This window comes from Ambystoma mexicanum, chromosome 14 (genome assembly GCF_040938575.1).
Source record: "Ambystoma mexicanum isolate Mex_15411 chromosome 14, UKY_AmexF1_1, whole genome shotgun sequence".
Classification (NCBI taxonomy): Eukaryota; Metazoa; Chordata; class Amphibia; order Caudata; family Ambystomatidae; genus Ambystoma; species Ambystoma mexicanum.
In genome coordinates, this window is record NC_090940.1 from 174,608,121 (window position 1) to 174,632,312 (window position 24,192).

General features: G+C 44.8%; 1 protein-coding gene across 1 annotated transcript in view; it reads right to left on the reverse strand.

Moving 5' to 3' along the window:
• The window catches only part of RTF1 (RTF1 homolog, Paf1/RNA polymerase II complex component), a 956,198-nt gene extending 933,671 nt beyond the window's left edge, over positions 1-22,527 (reverse strand). The window contains exon 1 of the mRNA XM_069638847.1: positions 22,232-22,527. Coding sequence (XP_069494948.1) covers positions 22,232-22,309 — 78 coding nt within the window. The 5' untranslated portion in view covers positions 22,310-22,527. The remainder of the gene's footprint in view (positions 1-22,231) is intronic.
• Between the last annotated feature and the right edge of the window lie 1,665 nt (positions 22,528-24,192).

The following is a 24,192-nucleotide window of genomic DNA, read 5'->3' on the forward strand; positions in this document are numbered from 1 at the left end:
CTCCACCAATACTCCCATGGCTTTCTTGATGCATAGCACCAGTTCATGCTGTTCCAAACAACTCCATCAGAAGGACACCACCTCATGTCCTGACAGTGGTGTCAATGTAGACAAAGTAGTGGATCCATGTGCCCGGACAAGCCTTCCCTTCCCCGGTTTCATCCAAAGATTACCTGCCAGCACATAGAAGTTGTCTACCCCTGGCTTAATCATCCACCTGGGCGCCACTAGTAACGACAGGCAAGGTGTTTGAAGGCTGCAATCGCACTCCTGAATGCGGCTATCAACCTCCAGCATATATAAAACAGACATGCTGGTGCGTGATCTGCCATACCCCAACCAGAGTGACAGAAAGGCAACACAGATCCATAGGTGTGATTATTTTAAGTGCAGTAGAATAAAGTGTACCTTTTGCTGTAAAGCTTCATGAAACTATTAAATGCAATTGAACAAAAATTAGAATAAAAGATGAACACCTTTTATTCAAAGCATTACATTGTTTAAAATTAACAGCCCTTTCGTATATATAACACGCAGAATAGAAATAACCAAGCTATAGCAAAATGGCCCTAGTTTGCTCTATATTTGTGCTACTTTCCATGCAGCACGCATTAATTCCCAGGCATTCCAATCCGTACCCGCAGACATCATTAAATCGAGGAAATTACTAATTGCATGCAGGCAATGCATGTTTGGGATTATGCCCACGTGTTATGGCATGTATGTAGCAATTGATCTTTTCGCACATGGACTGGCTTGAGCATGTGCACAGTAAGTAGGCAGTGGCAATAGTGTACGAAATTGTTCCATTTTACAAATGGATTGCGATATGCAAATATAGTAGTTGTTGGGACTGCAGTTTTGAAATGTTGGTGTGCTTGCATAGTCAGACCTTTCACAAATGAAGGCAAGTGACTTTTGCATGTGGCTAGTAGCTTACAACTTGAAATTTTGCACCACGATTACTAGCAATAATCAGCCTTAACTGTTTAAGCCCAAACTCTTGATTTGCACATGGCTCGCATGAATATTCCCAGCGATAGGAGGAAGGCTGGTTGAATGATTTCTCTACGAGTTAATCATCTCATTTGCAAGGTCACTGATCCATTGAAACTTTCCAATCCACAAAACTCCCACTTCATCATACAATTGAAACTCCTAGGCACTGGCTTACCCAGTGTTTTACTACTGACCAAAATAAATAACGAAACTCCTCCTGTCACGGTCTCGGGCATAAGGAGATTACATCTACTACCTATGATACTTATCAAACCATAAACTCATGGCTATTTTCTACAGCTGTACTAACCGCGAAGGTTGAAGTTAATCATTCACCTGCCTTCTGCAAACCTGGCAAAGTGAGTTTAAAAGTATGTGGCTAGGCAGCACGCCATGCGGTTGCGTTTGCCATGAATGGCGAGATACTGGCATCTAACAACAAGATTTTCTCCCCGTTTTAAACAAATGCTGGCTGTCCAGGATGTGAAGAGACTCGAGGGCTGAAAACCACAGTAGAACGGGGCCATGGAGTAAGGTGAATCCTTGGTGATCATCCCGCCGCCTCCGCAAACAAAATGGTGCCGGGCGCAAACTAAACTAAATGGCGATTCTCCACAGTAAGCAAGCCATGCTCCTACTGAGGCAGAATACCCTACAACCACAGCCCAGCACTCACAGGCACTCTGTTCCCCTGAAGCCAGCAGAGGATTGTGCGGGGAAAGTCTGGAGAGCGGCAACGGGGGCTCAGAGAACTGGTGATGGCCACGCTGGGCAAAGGAGATAAGGACCGGGGGCATGAGGCAGACTGGCTGTGAGACGAAGGACCCAGTACTCTCACCGCAACCTTGGGATTGCACAGTGCAGACCGCCTGGCTCCGGCTCCCGCTAGAAATGAGTGGTAATGATAGCCGGATGTAGCGAGAGTGTGAGCACACAGATACGTGAATGGACCCTGTGTGTGTGCTCCCCACTGACCGCCCAAGCGGCATCGTGATTGCGGCAAGATTCGTAGATGGCAGAGAGGACACCAAGGAGGCAGCTGAGACTCCGCCGGGGCGGCAGTGAGCTGGTGATCCCCCTGCGCGAGACAAGCCATGGCCCTGGTGGAGCGGAGCAACCTGTGACTGCGCCTCAACTATCTGAGCCGCTGCGTTTCCTCAAGGCCAGTAAAGGAGGGCACAGCGGGGAGGCTAGAGTGATAAATCCCTGGCCTGCTGACACCAAAGATCTGGGAGGCCATGCCGGATGGTGGAGGTACGGAGCGAATTGGCGGGAGGAGTTGGATCGCATGGTGCGGACCCCTCAACCCCAGCACCCGCAGGAGTAAGGGGCAGGGGCGGCGAGTAGTGGCGGGCAGGCGGGGGAGGGAGGGAACATAATGCCAGCGTGTTGATGCCCACAGCCCGGCTCTTTCTCGCTCCCCGCGAACAGTCCAGCCGGCATTGAAACTGCTGCAGGACCCCCAAGCAGGTAGGGGGCCATCACAACTTGTATGCCCTCACCACTTGCCCTCTGGACTTCCACAGCTTCACAGAGAAGGGCCACCCACGTAATGGTATCCGTTAGTCATCTATACCTGCAGGCAACTGTATGTTGTGAAGCGGGTCTATATGGCCAGGCCCAAGAGTGGTGGGGGCCCTCCCTAACCTAGGACATTCGGAGTCTACAGCATCAGAAGGCGGAACAGAACGCCGGAGGGCACCAACTACAGAAGACCGCAAAACATTGTCAGAATGACCCCCCCCCCCACCCTTTTGGGCAGCTTGGGTTGGGGGTGATCCCCTCACCTATTCAAATTTGCGTGGTGACCACTACTGCCGTTCTCCAAACACTATGAATGCGTGTAGGCCTTTCTAACAGCCCAGGCAGCTACAGCCCTGCAAATGCAGACAGTGGAGACAGACATCCACCCGGCACCAGCAACGCCAAAATCCTCAAGCATGGCGCGCCCCAAAAGTGATTCCGGAGACATGCTGGAGGTCCCTCAACCAGGATATCACCCAGGAAATAAAATTAGAGATTAAAACCTCTAAGGACTCCCTTGCTGCTCTAAATGCACATCTTGGAGGTCTTGAAGCCAGAGTCAATGATTTGGAGAACATAATATGCAAGCAAACACATGACAGCGAAGGGCTCTCAGAGAGAGTGAGGATTATTGAAGAGCACTTAGAAGACATCTGGGTGAAGCAGGCTGACCTAGAAAATTGATTGAGGAAGAATATGTCAGCCGCCACGGGGTCCTCCAACAAATCTCTGATCAGGAACTCCCAACTATGTAAGCGCACCGTTTCGGTCTTTACTGGGCCTTTCGACATCCGACGCAATGATTCTGGACAGGACCCACCGCGTATACTCTTCTGCCCAACAGAAGCAGAACCTACTTCTAGATGTCCTCACTCATGCGCACTTCTTCCTCCAGAAGGAAAAAAACATGGCGGCGGCTAGGAAAACTGAGCCAGTGCAGTTCCGCGGGACACAGTTTCCAGACCTTTCCCCGTGCAACCTTGCGAGCCGCAGATGCCTGTAGAGGGCGACAGCGTGGCTGCAAGCTAAAAAGATCAGCTCCCGCTGGGGATTCCCATGCAAACTCATCTTCTACCTCCACAACCAACACTACTCCATTGCTTCAGAGAACGAACAAAAAAAAATCTAACGGCTGAAACAAATGATGCTGCCACCTCAGGATCAGGGGACCAAGAGATGGTAAGCCTGGACTTGCACCCCACACCAAAAGACAAACGGAGGAAGCCCAGGGGCTAGTGGCGACTGAGACGGCCTCCTCACCAGGAAACAGAAACCACAGAATGCGTGGAGCAGCAACAAATATCTGACAGTTTTACCCCACATCAGGAAACGGAAACTACGGAATCCGCTGAAAGTTAAGCAGCTATCCGCGGACCCGAGACGTCTTCAAACTGTGGGACCAGGGAGATCAATACTGACTGACTTGGCAAAGCTCTGGCCATTCACGGCTCATGTGCTGTACCGTGAAATCGCTCAACTGGGAAGAATATTGCAGGAATCGCCAGGCACAATTGCATTACTGCAGATGAGAGGCCAGGAAATGGGAACCATGGAATGTGTTGGGCCATAACAAATCTTTGGCGGCCCTACTCTTCAGCAGGAATTGGAAACCATGGAATCCGCCGAGAGTTCAGCATGTCCCTGCTGGCCCGAGACATCTTCAAACTTTGGGATTAGGGAGATCAGTACTGACTATGAGCTGGCAAAGATCTAGCCATCCATTAACCAGGGGCTGCAGCAGAAAACTGCCATCTGGGAAGAACGTTATATTGAGCAACTGCATTCCGCAGATGACAGAGGATATGTAAGACAGCAATGTTCGGGTACCCTGGACGGATTACGCCTGCTACAGTTGATGGTTTGTCAATGTTGGTTAAGAAAATGAGGCCACTAGGAGCCTCTTCTGTATCTGTTTATATGTTTGTTTTAGTTTTATCACGCTCTCTGCGCACACTAACACAAGGCCTGCCTTATGAGCCCAAACACAACTTGCCACTCAAAGGCCATTGAGCGTTTTTTGGTCCTTGTGGAGGGGCTTTATCTGGACCCACTTTGCCACACCACCACATCACCCCATATCGACACACAAATGCAACACCCGAGCCTGGGAAAATGAGGGTGGGGGAACTTGGAGGGAGCCCTTACTTGGAGGGAATAAGTTAATTTAGCATGTCGCAAAGGCTCTAGTAATCTCGGAATGGCAACCCTGGATGTTAAATGCCTTACCTCAACGTTCAAGGCTTGCAGTCCCCCCTAAAGCACAATGCATTGTTCCACAGGTTAGCGACGCTCGATTCTGTGCTTTGGTTTCTTCAAGCAACCATCTCCAACCTGCAGATGCGTTAACAATAGGCTTTATCCCACAAAATGTTGCGCCTCTAATAGGCTGAAGAAACGTGGGGGGGGGGGGGGGGGGGGGGAGTCGCCATCTGGTGCGCAGGGATACCCCCTAAAAGTACTGATGGTGGTGCGGGATGGGGAAGGGAGGTTTGTCTTGGTGGTGTTAATGCTTTGTGGACACAGGGTGGCCCCGATATCTCTGTATGCTCCAAATCATTTTTTACATCGCTATCCAAGACTGACAGAGCATGCGGAGGGAGAGCCAATTGTGGAACAATTGTGTCCATAGATTCTCTAGACTGGATATGTTCCTCATCTCCGACACTCATACCCTTGACAGTCGACATCAAAATTCTCCCAAAAGCTCTGTCAGATCATGCCGCAGTAATGCTTGCACTATCCCCTCCACAAGCAACCCCACCCCCCCAGCCAATCTGGCAACTAAATTATCTTTTACGAGAAGATCCCCCAATTCAAACCCACATCTCGTAAGCTATAAAGCTATATTTTAGCGAAAATGACACCGGCGGGGTGGGATACGACAAAGTTTGGGATGCGGGTAAGAAGGTAATCAGGGGACAATTTTTTGTGCAGTCTGGAAGGAGAGGGGGGTGGGCAGTCTTGAAGGAGAAGGGGGGGTGGGCAGAAGGAAATTGCAGGCCCAGCTAGAGGGAGAAATTTGCAGACACGAGGCAATACACAAAGAAAGGAGATCACAACGCTCCCTCAGAGATCTACGTATAGAAAGGAACGTGTTAGAAGCACACAACACGGGAAGTGCAGCACATTTCATGATGCTTACAAAGTAACATTTTTACACGAAGGGGAACAAAGCTCAATCAAAACAAAACCGTATAGACAGCCTGCGGGATGGCACTGGCAGATGTGTTTCCTTGAAAAAGGAAACTCCAAATAGTCAAGGACTTTTTCAGGGAACAGGCTGCCCCCCCACCCCCCCATTTCGTCGATTCACAAATCACCCAAAATGTTATACTAAATGCACAGCTGCCGCAGGTCCCACAGACTCTCTGCAGCCCCTTGGAAGAGCCTATAACCGCCCAGGAAGTCGAATGCGCAATCAGATCCCTCCCCCGGTCATGATTTACAAATGTTACGAACGCGCCAAGACAGCTGTGCCACAGAATACAAAGTACACAGTTGCACAAGGGCTAGTGTCAGAAGACAAAGTTAGACATTTACTGTAGACAATATATTGTCATTGACGACCAACGCTCGTGGGTTCAGCAAAAAGCAAGCGCATAGCTTGTTCCGTTGCTTTAGCAAAGGCGATAAACAAGACATGTAGATTACTCTTCCTAACCACAGAATAGCAGCCTCTTGTCTTCAATGGTTTGATGCCTTGAAGATACACATGGTGCCGACACCATCATAGTAAAAAGCTATGGATGTCCGTTGGCAAATAGCACACATTCACATACAATGCGAGCTTGGCTTCCAAAGAACAAAATCAGACACTAACTGTAGACTTAAATACGTGCCATTAGGGTCAGCTAAAGGCGAACATTTTCCCCTGTTCCAACAGAAAAAAGCCAACCACAAGTGACAGCTTCCTGTTGTAGATGAGCTCGTAGCAGAGCAAAGAGATGCTGCTGCACTGATATGCAGCTTTTGTACAAAAAGCATGATATATGGTTAAAGTGTCCAAAGCAATTGTCGCGCCTAAACCCCTTCAGAAAATGCATCCAATTTAATGGCATTTGAAATAGGCCACAAAAGAACACCGCGCTTTGCATGGTCGTCAAGCGGAAGCCCATGCATTCTAATGGAAATAATCAAGAAGCAAAGACAGTGCCTGTCACTTGCGTTTTCACATAGGTAAATCATGTGTGCAAAGCTAAGCGCAAGAGCAGGTCCAGACTGTAGACGTTCTGTCCAGGCCAAGGAAATGACGCACATAGTACATGTAGACTAAGTCACACGTGCTAATATAAAAAAGCACAACAGACTAAGGCTAGGAGAACAAGGCAGTAGCGAGCAGAGAGAAAACGAGATTGCGGGGGGCTGGGAAGAGCATTCGATAGCAGGTAAGAGCAGCAGGCCTGCGTCGTCACTTTGCATGCAGAACAGCAAGGCCTGGAAATCGTGAGTTTTAAGTGCGTTGGATGAACTTTTTTGCATATGTTAGACTGATGGCGTGCTTTCTTATGTCACTCCACTCCTGATCATACCATAGCATAGCTTAGACTACATAACATGAACCCCATGATTGCTCAAGCAGGTGTTTCTTTTAAGAATGATGAATTGTACTTATCTTTGTTAGACGCCAATTATGTTTTTAGCTTATGCAATAACACTTTCCATAAATATATATGATAGTATGCTATGTTATTATGGCCATCATTATAGCAAGCATAATGATGATCAAAGCTGGTAGAGAACATAAGTGATAATAAATATATTGACTTGCTACCTTCAAATGTCAGCTTTATATTTTTGAGCAATGCTTCATAATAAGGTCTGAGTCACAACAAACACAATATTTTCTGGCTGTATTTTTGTCAAGTATGACAAGGGTTGCAGAACTCAGGGAACAGTCAAAAGTGCTAGGCCGAACCCCTGAGGCGCCTCTCATCATAACTCAAGACTTGTGATTCTGTGCCCACCCCACACAGCCCTACCTGCGGGGGGGGGGTCATAGGGGGCGGGTAGGGAATCACGCCCTAAGGGGCAATCAAGTCAGATGGCACCCCAAAAAGATGCAATGTCTTAAAGACGACCAGAACATTACTAATATTTAAATAACTTCATGTCCCAGTCACTGGAGAAGGACAGGGCAGAATTTTTTTTTCTAAAACAATTTAGAGGTTAGAGGGCGTAGAGGAGATGGCGCACAATTAAATCAATACCCCCATCCATTGCAGAATGGCTCTATACGATTGGTATTTTGATACAGTGCAAAACATTGTGCTGCAATGTGCAGCTCAGCAGGGTATAGCACCTGCGCAGCAACCTCAAGGATAGATGGATGCAGGTGGGGTACAGACATTGAGAATAATATTAGGATCCCGTCCATCCAAAAATGAAGACATTCCCAAGTGGTATTCAGAAAAATTAGGACAATTGCAAGCTGCTCATCCACAAGCCACTCCCCAGAAGAGACACAAGGCCCTAGCTATGTTTCTTCCATCTGGCTGCACATCGCCTCTAGCGAGCTGTGACAGCTGGATCTCAATCTGTAGCTGGCTTTATTTACAACTGATAGGCTCGCCGTCCATCACATCACTAGCACCGATACTAGCCGACATCATGGGAACACAAGGCCTGGCCACAGCCATGAATCTAGGCCTGTATATAGCATCTAACAATTATCAAATAGTTGAGAGCATAATCCTACCCTTATTAAAAAGGAGAGCCTGCAAGGTTAGAAGTCCATAGAAAATTGTCCCAATTAAATGAGCAAGAAAGAAAGGGAGCAATTTGGAGACATAGTGACATTCACCTATCAATCATTGGGCAGAAAACCAGCAGACACACAAAGGGTAACAAGCATTTTAAGCTAGATAAAGACACAAACGCAGGGAGATCCTCGAAAGGACAGGGCTCATTCCAGGGTAAAAAGGGCAATAAGCCACAGAGGCAGCAGTTGGCACCCATAGAGGAAGAAAGATAAACAGAGCATGGGCATAAAAATAAGAAGGCATGGAAATCACGCCCTAAGGGGCAATCAAGTCACCACTTGGGAAAGCCCCAGGCCTGGACGGCTTTACGCATAAATTCTATAAAACTTTTAGTGCAGATCCAATATCTCACCTTACAAAAACTTAATAATTTTTCTTGGGATGTAGGATCAGTTAAACGGTCCATAGCAGAATCTGCCACAACGCCAATTTTGAAACCGAGGAAAGACCCTACAGAATGCATGTCCTACAGCTCTGCTCAATACAGACGCGAATATCTATAGTAAAATCATAGCCTGTCATCTTGGAGAGATCCTTCCACTAATAATAGATAAGGATCAGACAGATTTTATTCAAAACCTGTCTGCACACGATAATATTCACCAGGCAATTGACCCAATAGCCCTAGTCCCCAAGATCCCGGGCAGCATCTCACTCCTGTCCCTAGATGCCCACAGAGCTTTTGACAGAATGTCGTGGGAATACCTGAGATTAGTCCCAAAGGGGTTCGGTTTTGGCCAGAAGTTCTCCAGACTGATCGCTCGAATTTCCAAATCCCCATCAACCCAGGTGCGGGTCAACTTGCAATAGTCAGCTCATATAGCTCTAGGTAAGGGAACTAGGTAGGGTTGCCCCCTATCCCCATTGGTAATTGCAATGGAACCCTTGGCACAGCAGGTCCGCCGTCACCCAAACATCCAGGGCTTTGCATTTGGAGGGCAAGGTCACAAAAATCACGTTATATGCGGATGACGTGCTTTGTTTCCCAAATGCTCTCAGTACTCTCCCCATCCTCATGGACTTGCTAGCCCAACTCGCAATGATTTCTGGATTCATGCTGAATCCTGCAAAATCAATGGGCATGGGCCGGTCAGAATCCCCTGCCACTTTGACCACCCTCCAAGTGCATTCCTCTTCCATTGGAGGACCAGAGACATCCCTTATCTTTGGGGTATGCCCGTCCTCAACGCATGCAGGGCTGATGAAAGCCAATATTCCCAACCTCCTTAAAGAGACCAAAGACTGCTTACAAAAGGTGGGCATCACTAGAGATATCATGGCTGGGACATATCAGTGCAGTTAAAAGGTCTCTTCTCCCACGGCTGCTATACACTCACGCCCTACCAAATATAGTTACAGAAGGAAATAGGCCAATGTGTATGGCAAGGGAAAAACCCATTTTGCATCCAGGAGAAGGAAGTCATTCTCCTGGGTCACGATCAGAACCCAAACCTTGTTTGCTGAATCGACAGGGATCGCATAGGAGCTTTTGGACTTCACAGACTTCCTGACGAGCACCAGAGTTTCTTTAATTTAGGTATAGAAACTGGACTAGCTAAAGTCTAGCCCAGATAGCAATTTTCAGCAAGGACATCAAAGCCTCGTGCCAATCTGATGATTCCCCCGGGCCAAAACCAAGCTCCCACTTTGATTTAAGTCTCGAGAAGAAGTGTGCCTAAAATTAAGGATGATAACCTGGTATGGTGTTGAAATAGATTGGATCAATGTTTCGTTAATACTCGGTAGTGCAATGGGAGTCATAGGAACGTGAAATTGCACCGCTACGGACTGTTTAAAGTGTTAAGTAGGCGAAGTGATTGCGGACAAAGAGTAAGAATTTATGATACAGCAAAGTGTTGAATGTGGCCCACAGAAAGCACATCTACCAAAAGTCAAATATTTTTGTTTCCCTACCTCCCAGCAAAAACCGAGCCTTTGGAGTTCAGGGAGATCTTTGTTGCCCCATAAAGGAGATTTCAGGGATACTATACCCCACCAACCCATCGCCTTAGAGACTGTACAATGCATCCATACAGTTGAAACATCAGCGGCAGCTTATTATAACCTCATCACAGTAAAGCGTCTGGAATGGATCAATGCCTTCAAGCCAGGAAAGTTAAAGTTCAATATGGGGAAGATTCCAATCTCCATGAAGCCACTTGCTGGAAAGCCCAATAATATTTACGATTATTTGGTCAGGCCAATATCGCCTTCCCACAATGATACATATATAAAATGTTATCCAAAGCTATTCTACATTGACAGTCTGCCATAACTTCCTCAAGGCCTGCTCAATCTTATCAAATCCCCACCAGATATGCAAACGAGTGTTTGAAGATGTAGAATTATTTGCACAGAATCACCATCAAGGCAGCACGCCCAAGCAGAGAGCAAGGGATTCCAAGAACATTTGTGTGTGATGGCCAATAAATTACATCTCAAGCAGTGATTTGAATGGCGACAGATACTAAATCTCAGAAGAAAAAAGTTATCAAAGACCCCAGAGTAACAATCAGGTTGAATAGACTTTGGTCTGTTCTGCGCCGGAAAAAGGATCCTGTTAACATGTAATCCACTGTACTGTTAAAAAAATAACCAATATTTCCACAACTTTGGGATAGGACAAGAGGGGCTCCAAAAAAGTGGAGAAGACAGTTTGTGTATAGTGATAGACTATTCTCTCTACCGGATGGCCAGGCAAAACCATTTAGAAGAGGGGAAGGGGATGCAGGGGGTGGGGGTGTTCCCTTTCATCCATGTCTCTGGACGTCTAAGGGGAGAGAAGGGGGAGGGTGTGGTCCATGGCATTAAAATCACCACCTACTAGTTAGCATTATCGTCAATAAGTAGCTGCTCCATCTCAAACAGCAAGTCAGTGTGAATTGACGGCATGTGGGTGAAGGAAAAGAAGCCTGGAGATTAAGCAAACGACAATTCTCCCTTCAACCAGCCAATATTTAGTACATATCTGCCTCTAGTATGTGGGAGCACCATTTTGGAGTATAAGAGGAGTAGGTTTACCAACTACGATCAAACACCCCCTCCATGCCCCGAAGAACCCCTAGCAAAACCTACACTCACAATGATGTTCAGGTATGTACGTACACATCCAAATGTGAGGAAACAATAAATAGTCTATGTGGCATAGAACACAAGACACTGGTCAGTATACAATACCAATTGAAACCCCAACAATCCTCTCCGCATACAGCCCGTTGCATTGGTCACCAAAATGTTCAACTTGGATAACCAGAGCTACAACGGGAGACTAAAGAGCTACTTGAACACACTCTCTGGTGCTCACTACTACCACACTAATATCCTCCACAATGGTTGTCCCACTTAAGTACTTATATTAAGAGCAAATACTTGCCGCATCAGACAATCCTACCTGTAGAAGACAAAAAATGTACAATAAAATTGGGGCATTTATAAAGTGCGCAAAGCAGAGGGCACCAAGGGCACATTCCACTGAGCGGAATTATCGGTGGTCCAAAGTCACTCAGTGCTTTATCTGAAGTAGAAGACAACACCAGAAGAGTCCCTGCCAGCATTCTGTTCATTCCAAATCAGACTATCAGGTCTCAGTCTTTGGTCTAGTTCCCCCCATTCCCAAGCCTGTTTGGGATCAGTGAAGAACAAAGAACGGCTATCGTAGAATATTTTCTGGCTGGCCGGTAGTAATGAGCATATTTGACATCTATAGATAAAAAGACGTTTTTGACTGCATCAAAGACTTTGAGCCTTCTGCACCGATCGGGTCACATCCGGGAAAAATGCAACTTGGAGCGCTGCAAATCAAGAATTCCTTTTTTGGAGCGCTGCTTGCAAGGTGGCATCCCCATCCCTGTAGTTAGAATCTTAGCGACCAGCACTCTATGCGGGACCCCTAGGAGCTCTTCCAACCGAGAAGAATCTGGAAAGTCCAGACATGCCCACCAGTTACTGGAACCAGGATTCAAAGAATAGTTCTGCGGAGGGACCTTCAGCTTTTTTTTAGAATGCCAACAACTCGGACATTGCTGCACCTGACCCGACCCTCCCTGTCCTCCAGGACTTTAGTGCGTAACAGTGTCCACCAGCTGGGTAGCTGGGTCTTAACCGTGATAAGCACATCCTCCTCTAAAACTCTTATCTCCACCTCACCCACTCGGCATGAGTTCTCGTGAAAATCTTGCCTAAGTATGCCCATATCAATGACAAGAGAGTACCCCCTATCCCCTTCAATGGAGGATCTGAAATGTGTTATTACCAGAATTACATCTTGCATGGAAAGGTAAACGGGGGCAACTGGCATCATCTCTTGAGCAGCAGCAGACAGCGAGTGTAGACCCTTAGGGGTGGCCAGTGGCGCAGGCCTCCCTTACTTTGAAAAAAACAGCTACCAGGAGCTACTTTCGGCTCCTCAGGCCAACTGGTGCCTTACTAACATGTGTGGGCGATATTTGAGTGTTTGAGAATGTTATAAAGAAGAATTAGAATACTTCTACTACACCGTTATACACCATGCATCAAATATAATGGGCAACAGGTTAATGTAGCCTCTCCTTGTTCCACTGCAGAAAGCTCCTGCCTACAGGGTGATGCCCAAACAGAGGCGATGGCGGACGGGTTTAGAATTAATCTAACCTCTGCAATTTGCTCTGTGCAACCCTCCAGACCATTGTTGTTCGCCTGCCAAGCCATTAAAGAAAGGGGAAAAGACCACATGAAAAGCAGGCTTCATCCCACCACCAAAAAGGGCAGTCCAGCCCAAACTGCTAGGTCACATCCCTTCTGCACAAGACCACAAGCATCCTCAGACAGGCTTCGGTCTCATTGACACCCAGGAACTAGCTTTAGCTCCTGCTCATTTAATCTTAATTTCAAACCGGGATATGTGATCAGGACTGGGGCATAGTCCCTCAAATGAGCAAGCTGCGAGAGACTGGAGTTTGAGCTAGCCGACCCTAAATCTTAGAGATCCAGGCTGGAAAGAAAATGGTTTGCAGGGTTTGGTCCTGCCGTCTAGTTACAATAGAGAACGCCGCCTTAAATTAAACATGCATATAATGTCCCCCATGCTCAAAGTAAGTCAGTCTTACACAACACAGGCACCCGCCAACAATAGCACAGGGTACCACAGTAACAATCATGTGATAAGTCTAAGAATAAAATAAATAAAAGTAAAGTGGGTATAGAAAGCGGGACAGTGCATTAAGAAGCACCAGTACCAACAATTAATCTTCTCCACAGCACGGTAACGGAGAGTGAGTTTAGGGAACCAAGTAAATGTACAACAAAGCGATGGCAGTCCTTGCAGTCAACCCTCAGGTCTGACATTGCTGCCGGCTGCTTTGGAGGCGCTTCTGCGAGACCATAATTGCCTAGCGAAGCAGAGAGTGGCACGAGTGAAGGCAGTCCTTCCAGTCCATGCTGGTCTGCGGGCTGCCTTCTCCGCTATCAAGGTGAAAACATACGCAATGAGTGAACTGGACGTTAAGGTGAGCTGGGGGGTGGGGACTGCTTAATTGGGAATTTGCTGGTCCTGTAAAACACGGAAACGCAGAGTTTAAAGCATGACCGGCGCTCAGGGATCTTTCTAGTGTCACAGCACACTGTCGTCTGACTACCTAGAGTGCTCGTGGACCTCTATTTTCAACTCCTTTTTCCTGTCCTGTCGACATGGAAACAAGGTCCTTTCAAGCAGAAATGGTTCAAATGAGACTCTTTTGGGACCTTATTAGTGATACTATTTGGAAGCGGCTTAGAAGGCGCCAAGCTCGGTATACTAATTCCACTTGAAACCTGTAGCGGTATTACTTAAATTGCGGACAGTTTGTTATGGTTTTTTGGCACTAATGATTACTGGCGACTGCGGCCCTTTCACCTGTGAGCCAGCGGCTTCCAGTATTTTATTTAAGGATTTTTTGGACTGCTGGCGACTGCGGGACCCTGACCTTTGGGCCAGCATCTCTCAGTATTTTATTTTTCAAGGTACTTTGAAAGCGTTTGAGGGTAAATCGGTCAGCATTTCTCTTGGCTGTCTAAACGTTGCAGGCGCCTGTGGGCGAAGGGCCTTTGAGCTTGCAACCTTTTTGTATTCTGACTTCAACAAGGGGAACATGTACAAAATAAAAAAAAAAAAATCACAACAAAACCGCAGGGCCACACTACGTAGTGCAGTAGTTGGGGCAAAACGTGGTTTGAGAGAACATCTTTACGATGTCCAACAAACGAAGACAAATCCAATTGCAAAAAAGTCTGCTTGTAAACATGCAACCTGCCATTTCTGATCTCCCCCCACAGCAGGAAAATCAGAAGAAAAAAAAACAACGCATACTATGTCAGTCAATACTTGGTCGAGTCGGATCTTTCCGACTCGATAGATAATAACTTATTACTCAAATTGGTAGCAGGTTTGAGAAGGGCGCCCTTGGGTGGTGCACAGAGCACACACAAAATGTCACACGATGGTAATGTTATTTATATAAACCTTTCAAATTCCCCGGATCGACTAAGGAAAATGCAAAAATGAGTGTTGAAGAGATGTTATTTAATGGTTTAAACGGCATCTTAAAAAGGTGGAAGTGTTGTCTACTCTGGTATCGACGGTAAAGGCAGTCGGACTCAAGAAAGTACTTGGCGAGTCATTGGCAAGTATGGATAAGGTGGTACTGAAAAACAGAAAGGCAGGAAAAGCAGAGAAAATCTCGAAACCTACTAGGGCATCTTCATTTCTGATCGAAGACGAAGAAGTTTATTGAATTTGGCCCCATGTCCGTTGATTCATCCTCAGAAGCAAACAGACGGGCTGGGCCGTGCCGCCTTGGGACTAAGAGGAAATATTTGTCTCCCCCTTAAGCACACTTTCTATGGATAGACCTTTTGCTAAAAGGCCAAAAAAGGAAACGCAAGGAGGTCAGCAAATGTTACATTTTAACAAAGAAGGGAAATTAATGGCTATTGGTAAGTTCAAGGTTTTGCCCTGTATTAAAAAGGTAACAAGTGAACCGGGGGTGACCAAGGTAAAGAACATCCTTCAAGATGGAACAATACGAAGAACGATATTAAAAAGGGCCACAGGGAAAAAAGATGGCTCCAAAAACACAAACTAAGAAAAAAACAAAAGGAGGAATGATCCACATAGCTTTGACCAAATGGATAAACTTACAATTGACAAATCAAATCTCTGGAGAAAGTGAAGATAAAGCATAAACATCAAAAGCGGTTGAGTAGGAAACGATAACAGATACAATGATCTAATTTCATGGGCATTGTTCGAGGAAATACATCCAGCAGCCAATAGTCCATTTTTGAATAGACCAGAGATGGTGGCAATTTTCCAGGGGATTCCAGAACAGAGCATAATCGGATCAGCAGACATGAACAGAGTGGAATTGCCATGGATGGGAAGTCCAACTATGGTCATTGAGTTCTCCTCAATCGTTTTCACAGCACTTCTGCAATCTCACGCTCATTCGCTGTTAAGGGTTTGCCCTTGATTCTTTGCCACAAAAAGAAAAAAAAACAAAAAAAAAAAAAAAATGGAGTGCAAACCAATATAGGTGACATTGAAAAAAGAAAAAAAATAGATTTTGGTGGACATTAATTGAGAGCGAGGCTCCTTACATGCACTTCAGAGAGACAAAGATCAAGTTATTAAACACTTGTGCAGAAGGAAAATGGCAACCGATGTGGATAATTAACAGAGCTAACTGAAATATATCTACAGAGGTTTTACTTCTGGTAACCTGGAATGCTCTTGATTACAATTAATTTCTCTGCCACATAGAAGGGCTTGCGATCTTAAAATCAAAATGACTTTTGCTTCAAGACGCTTGTTGTACAGAACCCTTCTATATAGATAGTTTCCAGACTGTACATAATTTGGCAAGGAGGTCACTACATGGTAGACCTAGTTGAGGGCTGGCTATAAGAGTAAGACGAAAGCATTCTCTTGAAGTAATGAAAATTGTGCCCAACTCGCCATACTGTTTGTTGTCAAATTTAAGGCTAGCAGGTGATCATTTAAACCCAATACTGTTAATCAATATCTTTGATCCACGCGAGCGAGGGGGTGAAAATGTCATAAATCCCCCCTTCCTCCCACCCTCCCCCCCCCCCCCCCCCCAAGTATCTTATGTAAAAGGACACAGGTATAACCACAAAGGATACAATTGGTAGGGTTTCTTCCGGATCCTTGATGAGCCACATGGCTTCAAAGTAGTGAAGTCAAAATAGACCTTCCAAATGATACCACTCTCTGACTAATAGAACAGGCAGAGAGAGGAATCACTGGAAAGGGCGTGGGAAAACCATTGGCAGGCAGCCTAGGATTCAATAAGGTAGAATGAGGGAAAACCATTGGCAGTCAGCCTAGGATTCAATAAGGTATAATGAGGAAGTGACCCAAACTAAACTCACTAATAACACAGCAATAGCAATTAGCACAACACTAACCCGTAGGTTGCGATAACTGGAGGCTTCGCCAACAAGTCTCTGAAGTAATCCAAATAAGGGAACAACGACAAAAAGGAGGGAAGGTTAGTAAGGGAAAACGTATCCCGAACGGCACGAGACTCACGCTAGATACCGGGTTAGTGCAACACAGGATAGCGCCCAAAGTACTGTGCACAATCACCTTTGAATTAACAGTGGTCAGCAGTACTTCCTTTTCCACATAGAACAGAAATAGGGAGTAGAAATCCAAATGTTTCATCACAGGTGCCAGGATTTAAATCAAAAGCGTACCACAACTTGCGTGTGGAATTATACGTGCAATGGTACACACAGCCAGGACACAGCACGTTAGAAGTTCAGGAAACTGTGTGGTTTTACACGCAACAAACTTACATGTAGCCAGGAAAGCTGCACGTGAAGAGTTCAGGAACCGGGTGTGGATTTACACGTGAACAAAAGTACACGCCGCCCGACTGCCAGAACTCGTGTGTGCAGGAAAATTCATCCGTTGGTCTTCTAGTAGACGGCCACCGAAGGTAGCGTGTAGAAAATACACAAAGACAAGGAAAGCTGCCTTATCTTCTTGGAAGCAGCTAAAGGAGTTTGCCTGTGGAGCAAACACGCAGAAGGAAAGCCAAAGAATTTGCTGAAGAGATGCGAGGACACAGATCAAAGTTTCAGCTACAAGACGCCATGTTGGTTCAATCAGAAGCAGCGAGCGACGTCCACACGCTGCTTATAAACATAATGCAGAAACACACGTGACAATCTCTACGCACGTTAATTTAATGACGTGAATAACGCAAATGTAGTTTTCCAGGCAAGCTATCAAACAACCTCCATTTAGAATAGAACGGCTTAGCAGTTCTATGAGCATAACCAGTTCTGTGTGAAGGCAGTGTAACAGAACCTCAGGTAATTTGCCTGCCATGCATGACGGAAGCAATTCCGTTTGAGGAAACTCTACTATATTGGTTTATTAACTTTAGATCATGTTCTGTGGTATTGGCGGAAGACTTAAACACGAGAGACTTGCATTACAATAATCGTCAGCTGGGAACTTTGGCAAACAATTGGGCACATTCTCTGTTGCAACATGATTTGTTTTTGTTGAAATGTAAAAAAAAAGAAAAAAAATTTAAAAAATGACGGGTTATAAAGATAAATTTACCTGGACGAACGGAAAGGTTAGATCACACATACATCACATAACTGATCAGTACACAAAGACAAAGTGTGAAGAAGTAGAGATCACTACTAATAAACCGAGTGATCCATGCATCACTGAGTTGGAAAATGCATAGGGTATTCATCAAACAAAATAAGCTAATCATTGCAAATGTAGGTATGGACGCTAAAGGCCTGCGATTGAATTTGTCAGCTTGTATGATTAAGGCTATAAAACGAGACAATGCCAAAAAATAATGAAGATCTTTAAAAAGATGTGGTTAGAGTAGATTGGGATTGACAGGCCGATTAATGGTGAAAGGGCTTATAAAGATAAATAACAGAAAGAAGGCTAGACAACCTTATGACGCTAAGATAGTAACTAAAAAGGACTACCATATAGAAAAAAGTGTAATTAAAATTAACTTGGAAATGAGTTACAACGAAAAATAGGAAAGGTAGAGGAATTTAGCAAAAAGGTATAAAGATTGGCACAAACGACAATGAATAACAAACTCGCTTTTGCTGTTCGGATGGCTGCAGAGCCACGATATTAAGTCCTTCTGGTCAAAATTGAACAACTTTAAGAAGGATTTAGCATCCAATGAGTTGAATCCTATAGCGGAACCAACATTGCTAAAATACAGTGCTGAATTTTATTATGTCACAGCAAACAAAGCGCCAAGAAAGAGGGAGTATACAACAACTAGAAGTACGAGTAATTTCGAGAGAGTAGGAGTTGGTCGTTAGCACAATATCAAGACTAAGAAATTCACGGGCTGTGGGCCCGGATGGGATACCAAATATAGTACTGAATGACCAACCTCAGGTGTGGGCCCGTATTCTTGTACTGTTATATAAACACATTGAGGAAACTGGTATTATACCTCAGAGTTGGCAGAAAGCCATCTTGGTGCCAATATACAAAAATAAAGATAGATATGACCCACAAAATTAGAGACTGATAACCCTGATGGACAGAAGTCAAAACATTTTCGCAAGTATCCTTTTAAGGAAACTTGCAAAATGGGCAAAAGAAAAACAAATACTTAGCCCACACAAAACAGGGTTCAGGAAAAAATACAACACTTTGGCCAACATAAGTGTCACAATATTTGGTGGCGGAAACAGAAAATAAAAATAGTCCTTATCTTTATAGCGGTTGTTTCGCTTAGACGGCTTTTGACCTCATTCCACTGAGTCTTCTGTGGGAAAAACTCTTGGTGGGGAACTGATAAAAATTTACACACAAATACATCCATTGCCATAAGGTTGAACCTAGCAGGTCACTGTACAGATTATCAAGACACCAACAGTGGCCTGAAACAAGGCTGTGTATTAGGGCCAATACTTTATGTGTTTACGGCAGACATGAATGTGGTACTTCTGAAAGCAAAAAAACTTCCAACCAAGGATAAGCAGAGTGCTTATGTGGCGAGCATATGCCAAGGATATTTTTAATAAGACGCAAATAGGATTACAGAGAATTATGAACCTCCTGGTAAAATATGCGGAGAAAAACACAATGTCCATCAACATAGCCAAAACTAAAACCATGCGTTTTAGCAAAAAAAAAAAAACCATGGTACTGAAAGCTTCACTTGCCGTATTGTTTCGCTGTCAAGTGTCACCAAGTACAGTTACCTAGGTTTCTACATTACCGCCAACCTAAGTGGGAAATTTTATTTTGATAAAGTTATAGAAAAGGTATGGAGGAAATGGGAAGCAATACAACACTATATAGTAAGTATGATAACTACAATATTATACGGGATGGTCGTGCTGAACTTATAACAAACTGTATGGTTTCAACAACTTGAAGGAAAGATCTTGCGATCAATAATTAATGTACCAAAAACTGTACCAGTAGAGGCACTTTGCTTAGCGTACATTGTGACATCAATACATACTTTGTGGAGTGACAAAGAACCTTATTCTATGCGAAATTATTACTTCTATTAACGGGAAGTTGTATGGGAAACTCGCATAAACTCATTTTTGGTTGAGTTGAAAATGTCAGCCGTTGCCTTTATTGAACTGTTGAACTTGGAAACAGACATACTAGAGAGTGAACCAAACTACGAGGTAAAAATTAAGACCAAAGCTAGCTCTAGGGATATTGCCAAAAATGCACATAACCTACATGAGAAACCCTGGTATCACGAGTTAGTCGTCAGGCAACGTAGGAACAGACAAACTTTAGTTGCTTATCTGACAAAACTAAGTGAAACAGATCTTAAGTGATTTGTTTTGTGCATGCACTTAAAATGTACTGCCTAAAATGGAATTCATAGATTCCTGGACTAAAATTCCATACCCGGAAAGATGTTACGAAAAGATCGAAACACGTTGACATGTATTAACAAGTTGCAAGAAATATATGGGGAACATCTGTAGTAGTATGTTCAGCTGCTCTAGACATACAGGTTTTTCTTCAGTACAACGATTGCAATCATGGAGAATGATGGATGAAAGTACTTGGAAAAAGATAAACATTTTTTAAATAATTTTATTAACAGAACACTTTAGTGAGGGGAATGGATTTGTGTTTTCCCCCCTTTCTCTATACTGTCATAAGAACATTCATTTTTTAGTGTATATTTTTTTAACGAATGTTGTTTCTTTCTGTAATGTACTTATTTTGATAATGATGTTTTGTATAAATGTTCAAGTTTTTTTTCGTTTATGAAACTAAATGCACAAAAAAAAACACAAAATCATTAGAATTATACTAGCTAAATTATGAAAAGGGAACAGTGTATCGACTCATGTCATGCCTATAGCTCAAGATGAAAACCTTTTGTTAAAGGAAACGATCCCATTCAAGCATTTGTTCAACAGGTGCCTGAAACTCTAAGATGTGGTGTGTGCTTCTATCAGCAAGGCTAGTGTACACGCCTTACAAAGCAAGCTTTAAAATTAATAAACAGCCAGGTGCAAACGGGGCGAATTAGTTTGAATGGTTTACGGATGCCAATAATAAAAGCACATTTATCGGAAAGATACAAATGTATCATTTTTATGTAGGGCGAAATGCAGCTAAACGTACACATATTGCAGCTAGGCTGCTTAGTTTGTCCATTTTATTGGACAGCAATACCATAAGGTTGAAGTTCGACTCTTGATATTACATTCAATCTACCGAAAATTAGTATTTGATCGTATGTTAAGTTCAAACCTATAGCTGGGGGGGGGGTCACACGGAGTACTGTAGAGAGCAAACTGAAAAATAAAAACCTCAAGCGGTATAAAGAACAGTTGACACAAAGAATTGTTTATGAAAATAATAGCCATCATGAAAAAGGATCTTCACGATCAACAATTGCCAACACCCGTTACTTCTGCCAAGACTTGCTATTCCAAAAAGAGGATTAAACGAAACCTACAATAACATGGATAGCTTAAGACATAGAGTTTTAGGATATTAACACAACCAAGACTTAACACAAACATACTGCACCAAATATCTTAAAGAATGGGGCAGTAGGATGCAAGAAGGCATGACTCTTAAGCATAGATGCAAAGTACGCTCTTCCCGTCCCGTATGGTTTTTATGGCATACCAGAAGAGCATAAATACTCAGACGCATTAAGATTCAACGTCTTCCATAAAAAAAGACGAGCTCCACTTATGGGTGACAATATTTTAATGGTACCTCCTCCACGCAGAGCTATACCCCTCTGACCATCGTACATAAGTCGCTGTACAACCTTCACTCTCCTCGGTTCTTACAGCAATCGCGTAGCGTACACCTTGAGGGATTTATAGTGGCACACTCTGGTTTCATTATTATACTGTTTCATAAAGTGGTCTCTCGTCCACTTACATTAAGAAAACGTGAGCCAGTTTCACACAAGCAACACAGCAGGTTGACACTCCAAAGACGGCGACGTCAGGTGTTTTGGTTGGAGATACGAAAGTCAATATGGGAGAGAACATTTTTGGAGCATCGCCGAGGCTTCAGGGGGACGAACAGGTGCACAGGGGGCCGGTTAGGGTGGCTCTCCAACTGTTATGAGGCATATCTCGGAGAAATAGGGACCTCTGAAAACACATACAATAGCCACGGGTGTAGGAGACTCTTCCCTTGCAGGTACCACTCCTTGGCCTCAAACTTACACCACATACCTGCCACTTCTCCCAATTGCCCCATGCTCCGTCTGCTGCAATGCCTTAAGTGAGGCTGCGACACTCACGTGACCAGCAATCCCTTTACAGGGGAGCGGGCGTGAGAGCGCCTCTGATTCACCCGGGGTACTAGTGATCTGCAGCAGCCCAGGAAGCACACCTTCAGATAGGGCCCGCGCGCCCTGCAGAGTGCCATATATCTCCGTGCTTACCTGGTCAAGGTTCTCATCGCTGCCGCTATCCTCGGTGTCCGAGTCGATGACAATGCGGCCTTTCCGTTTCTTCACCATAGCTACCGGTGCTCTGACTTACTCAAGACCGAGGATGCTGCGAATGAACCCGGCCCCCTTCTGGGGTATCCCGCACAGAGACACAAAGGCCACTGCGCACGCGCTCTTCCCCTGCTTGCCACAGACCTCACTGTAAGCATGCGCACGGCAAAGGCCATAGCGCCATAGGAAACAGAAGAAATAATGCAGTCGCTGGCTCTGTTCAGCCACAGCGTCGTGACTGCTAACAGCGTGGCGGCCATTTTCAACTAGTAGGGCGTTAATGAATTGACATGTAAACATCCAAATTGTACGGTTTTCTTTATACAATACAATCAATTTCTTGGTATTATTTTAAATGCATTATTATACATACATATTGCAAGGTCATCTATTTAGGACACAACTATCAAAAGATTTCTTTTTTATTGGAAAATATTAAAGTAGCTAATACCAAAAGCGCACACTAAGGAAATAATAGCGTCTTGACTTCTTCTATATTCACACTTGAGGCAATCAGACATTATTTCAATTGAAAATGATGGCTATTTTGTTATGGTAAGATTATGATCATGTGCACGTTGGTCCTCGTTTATGTATACGGATATGATGCGTCCATTAACAAAAACTTCACCAGATCAGGAAGAGAGATTCTGTGTGTGTGCACCTCTGAGTCTTTACAGAAGATGGGTCAGAGAGAATGCTCTGTATAATGCGTCAATACCCTTGAGCAAGTCCTGCTTTTTGCTTCCAGTTGCACGCTGGAACTTGTAGTCTCCTTTTTCCCATTGCAAGGGTGGGCCTACAAATCACAGCATGGAGTGCATGGTAAAAAAACAGGACTGGCTCAAAAATGCTGCATGGAACTGGGAAACTTGGCAGAAATGTCACTAATTTATTTCTCAGAAGACTCAAGTGAATTGGGTAAAACTTATTATGGTTAAAGCAAGGTATTAGTTCAGTTAGTTTGCCAAAATGCTTGTGTTAAAATTGTAACTTGCAGTATTTGGGCCGTTGTTTAAAGTCACTAGTACATGTGGAGAAATGATGGCTGGAGAATCTTTAATGGTAGTTCCATATACACACCAAGATGCCTCATTCCATTTGTGAGATGGTAGTAGTTCAATCCTGGTTTTAACTTTTTATTCTGGGGCTGGTAGTCATGGGTTTAAAATGGAGAAATCCAGAACGACAAGTGCTAGAATGCAAAGATAAAACCAGGACTGGATCAGCATCTCTCTAGTGTGGTGTCATGTGCCGGAAGAATCCCGGTCACGTGTCAGGGGCGGGTAAAGGAAAATAAAGGAATCACTGGAACTAGCGTGCGAGCGCCAGTCCGGGTTTATGCAGCTCACAGATTGGACATGTGTTATTGACGCGCAGCGAAGCGCAGCGCCATCAGGCCTTGTCAGGCCCACATCCTGTCCCGGCCTCCGCAAACACAGAGGGCCTGACATCACACTGGTGACGAGGAAGCGCAAATCCCACGGGCCCACACTTTGAACTCCAGCCCGTGTGCAGACGCCTCGCGCAGAGGAGAGAGCCTTGCTTTCAGGCCCCCAACATTCTGGAAGGCCTGCCGGAGTTCCCATACATGCCAACATTCTGTGACCAAAAATCTGTAGGAATCTTAAAGTTTCAAAAATAGTCAGTCGAGGAGGTAATGATAGGAATAGGGCGCGTCAGCAGCCCATTGTCATTGAATGAGCCCGCCGCCGCGGGTGCATTCAATGACAATGAGGCGCCTGCCACGCCTTCTGCCATCACGCCAGCTCGGGGGAGCCCTTGAAAGACTCACCAGAGTTGACGTGGTGGGGGGGCTAATGGCGCCTTTTGTGAAAGGCACTCGCGGCGGAGGGGCGCCTTTAGCCCACCGCCGTGGACGTCTTTTACATCAAAGGCCT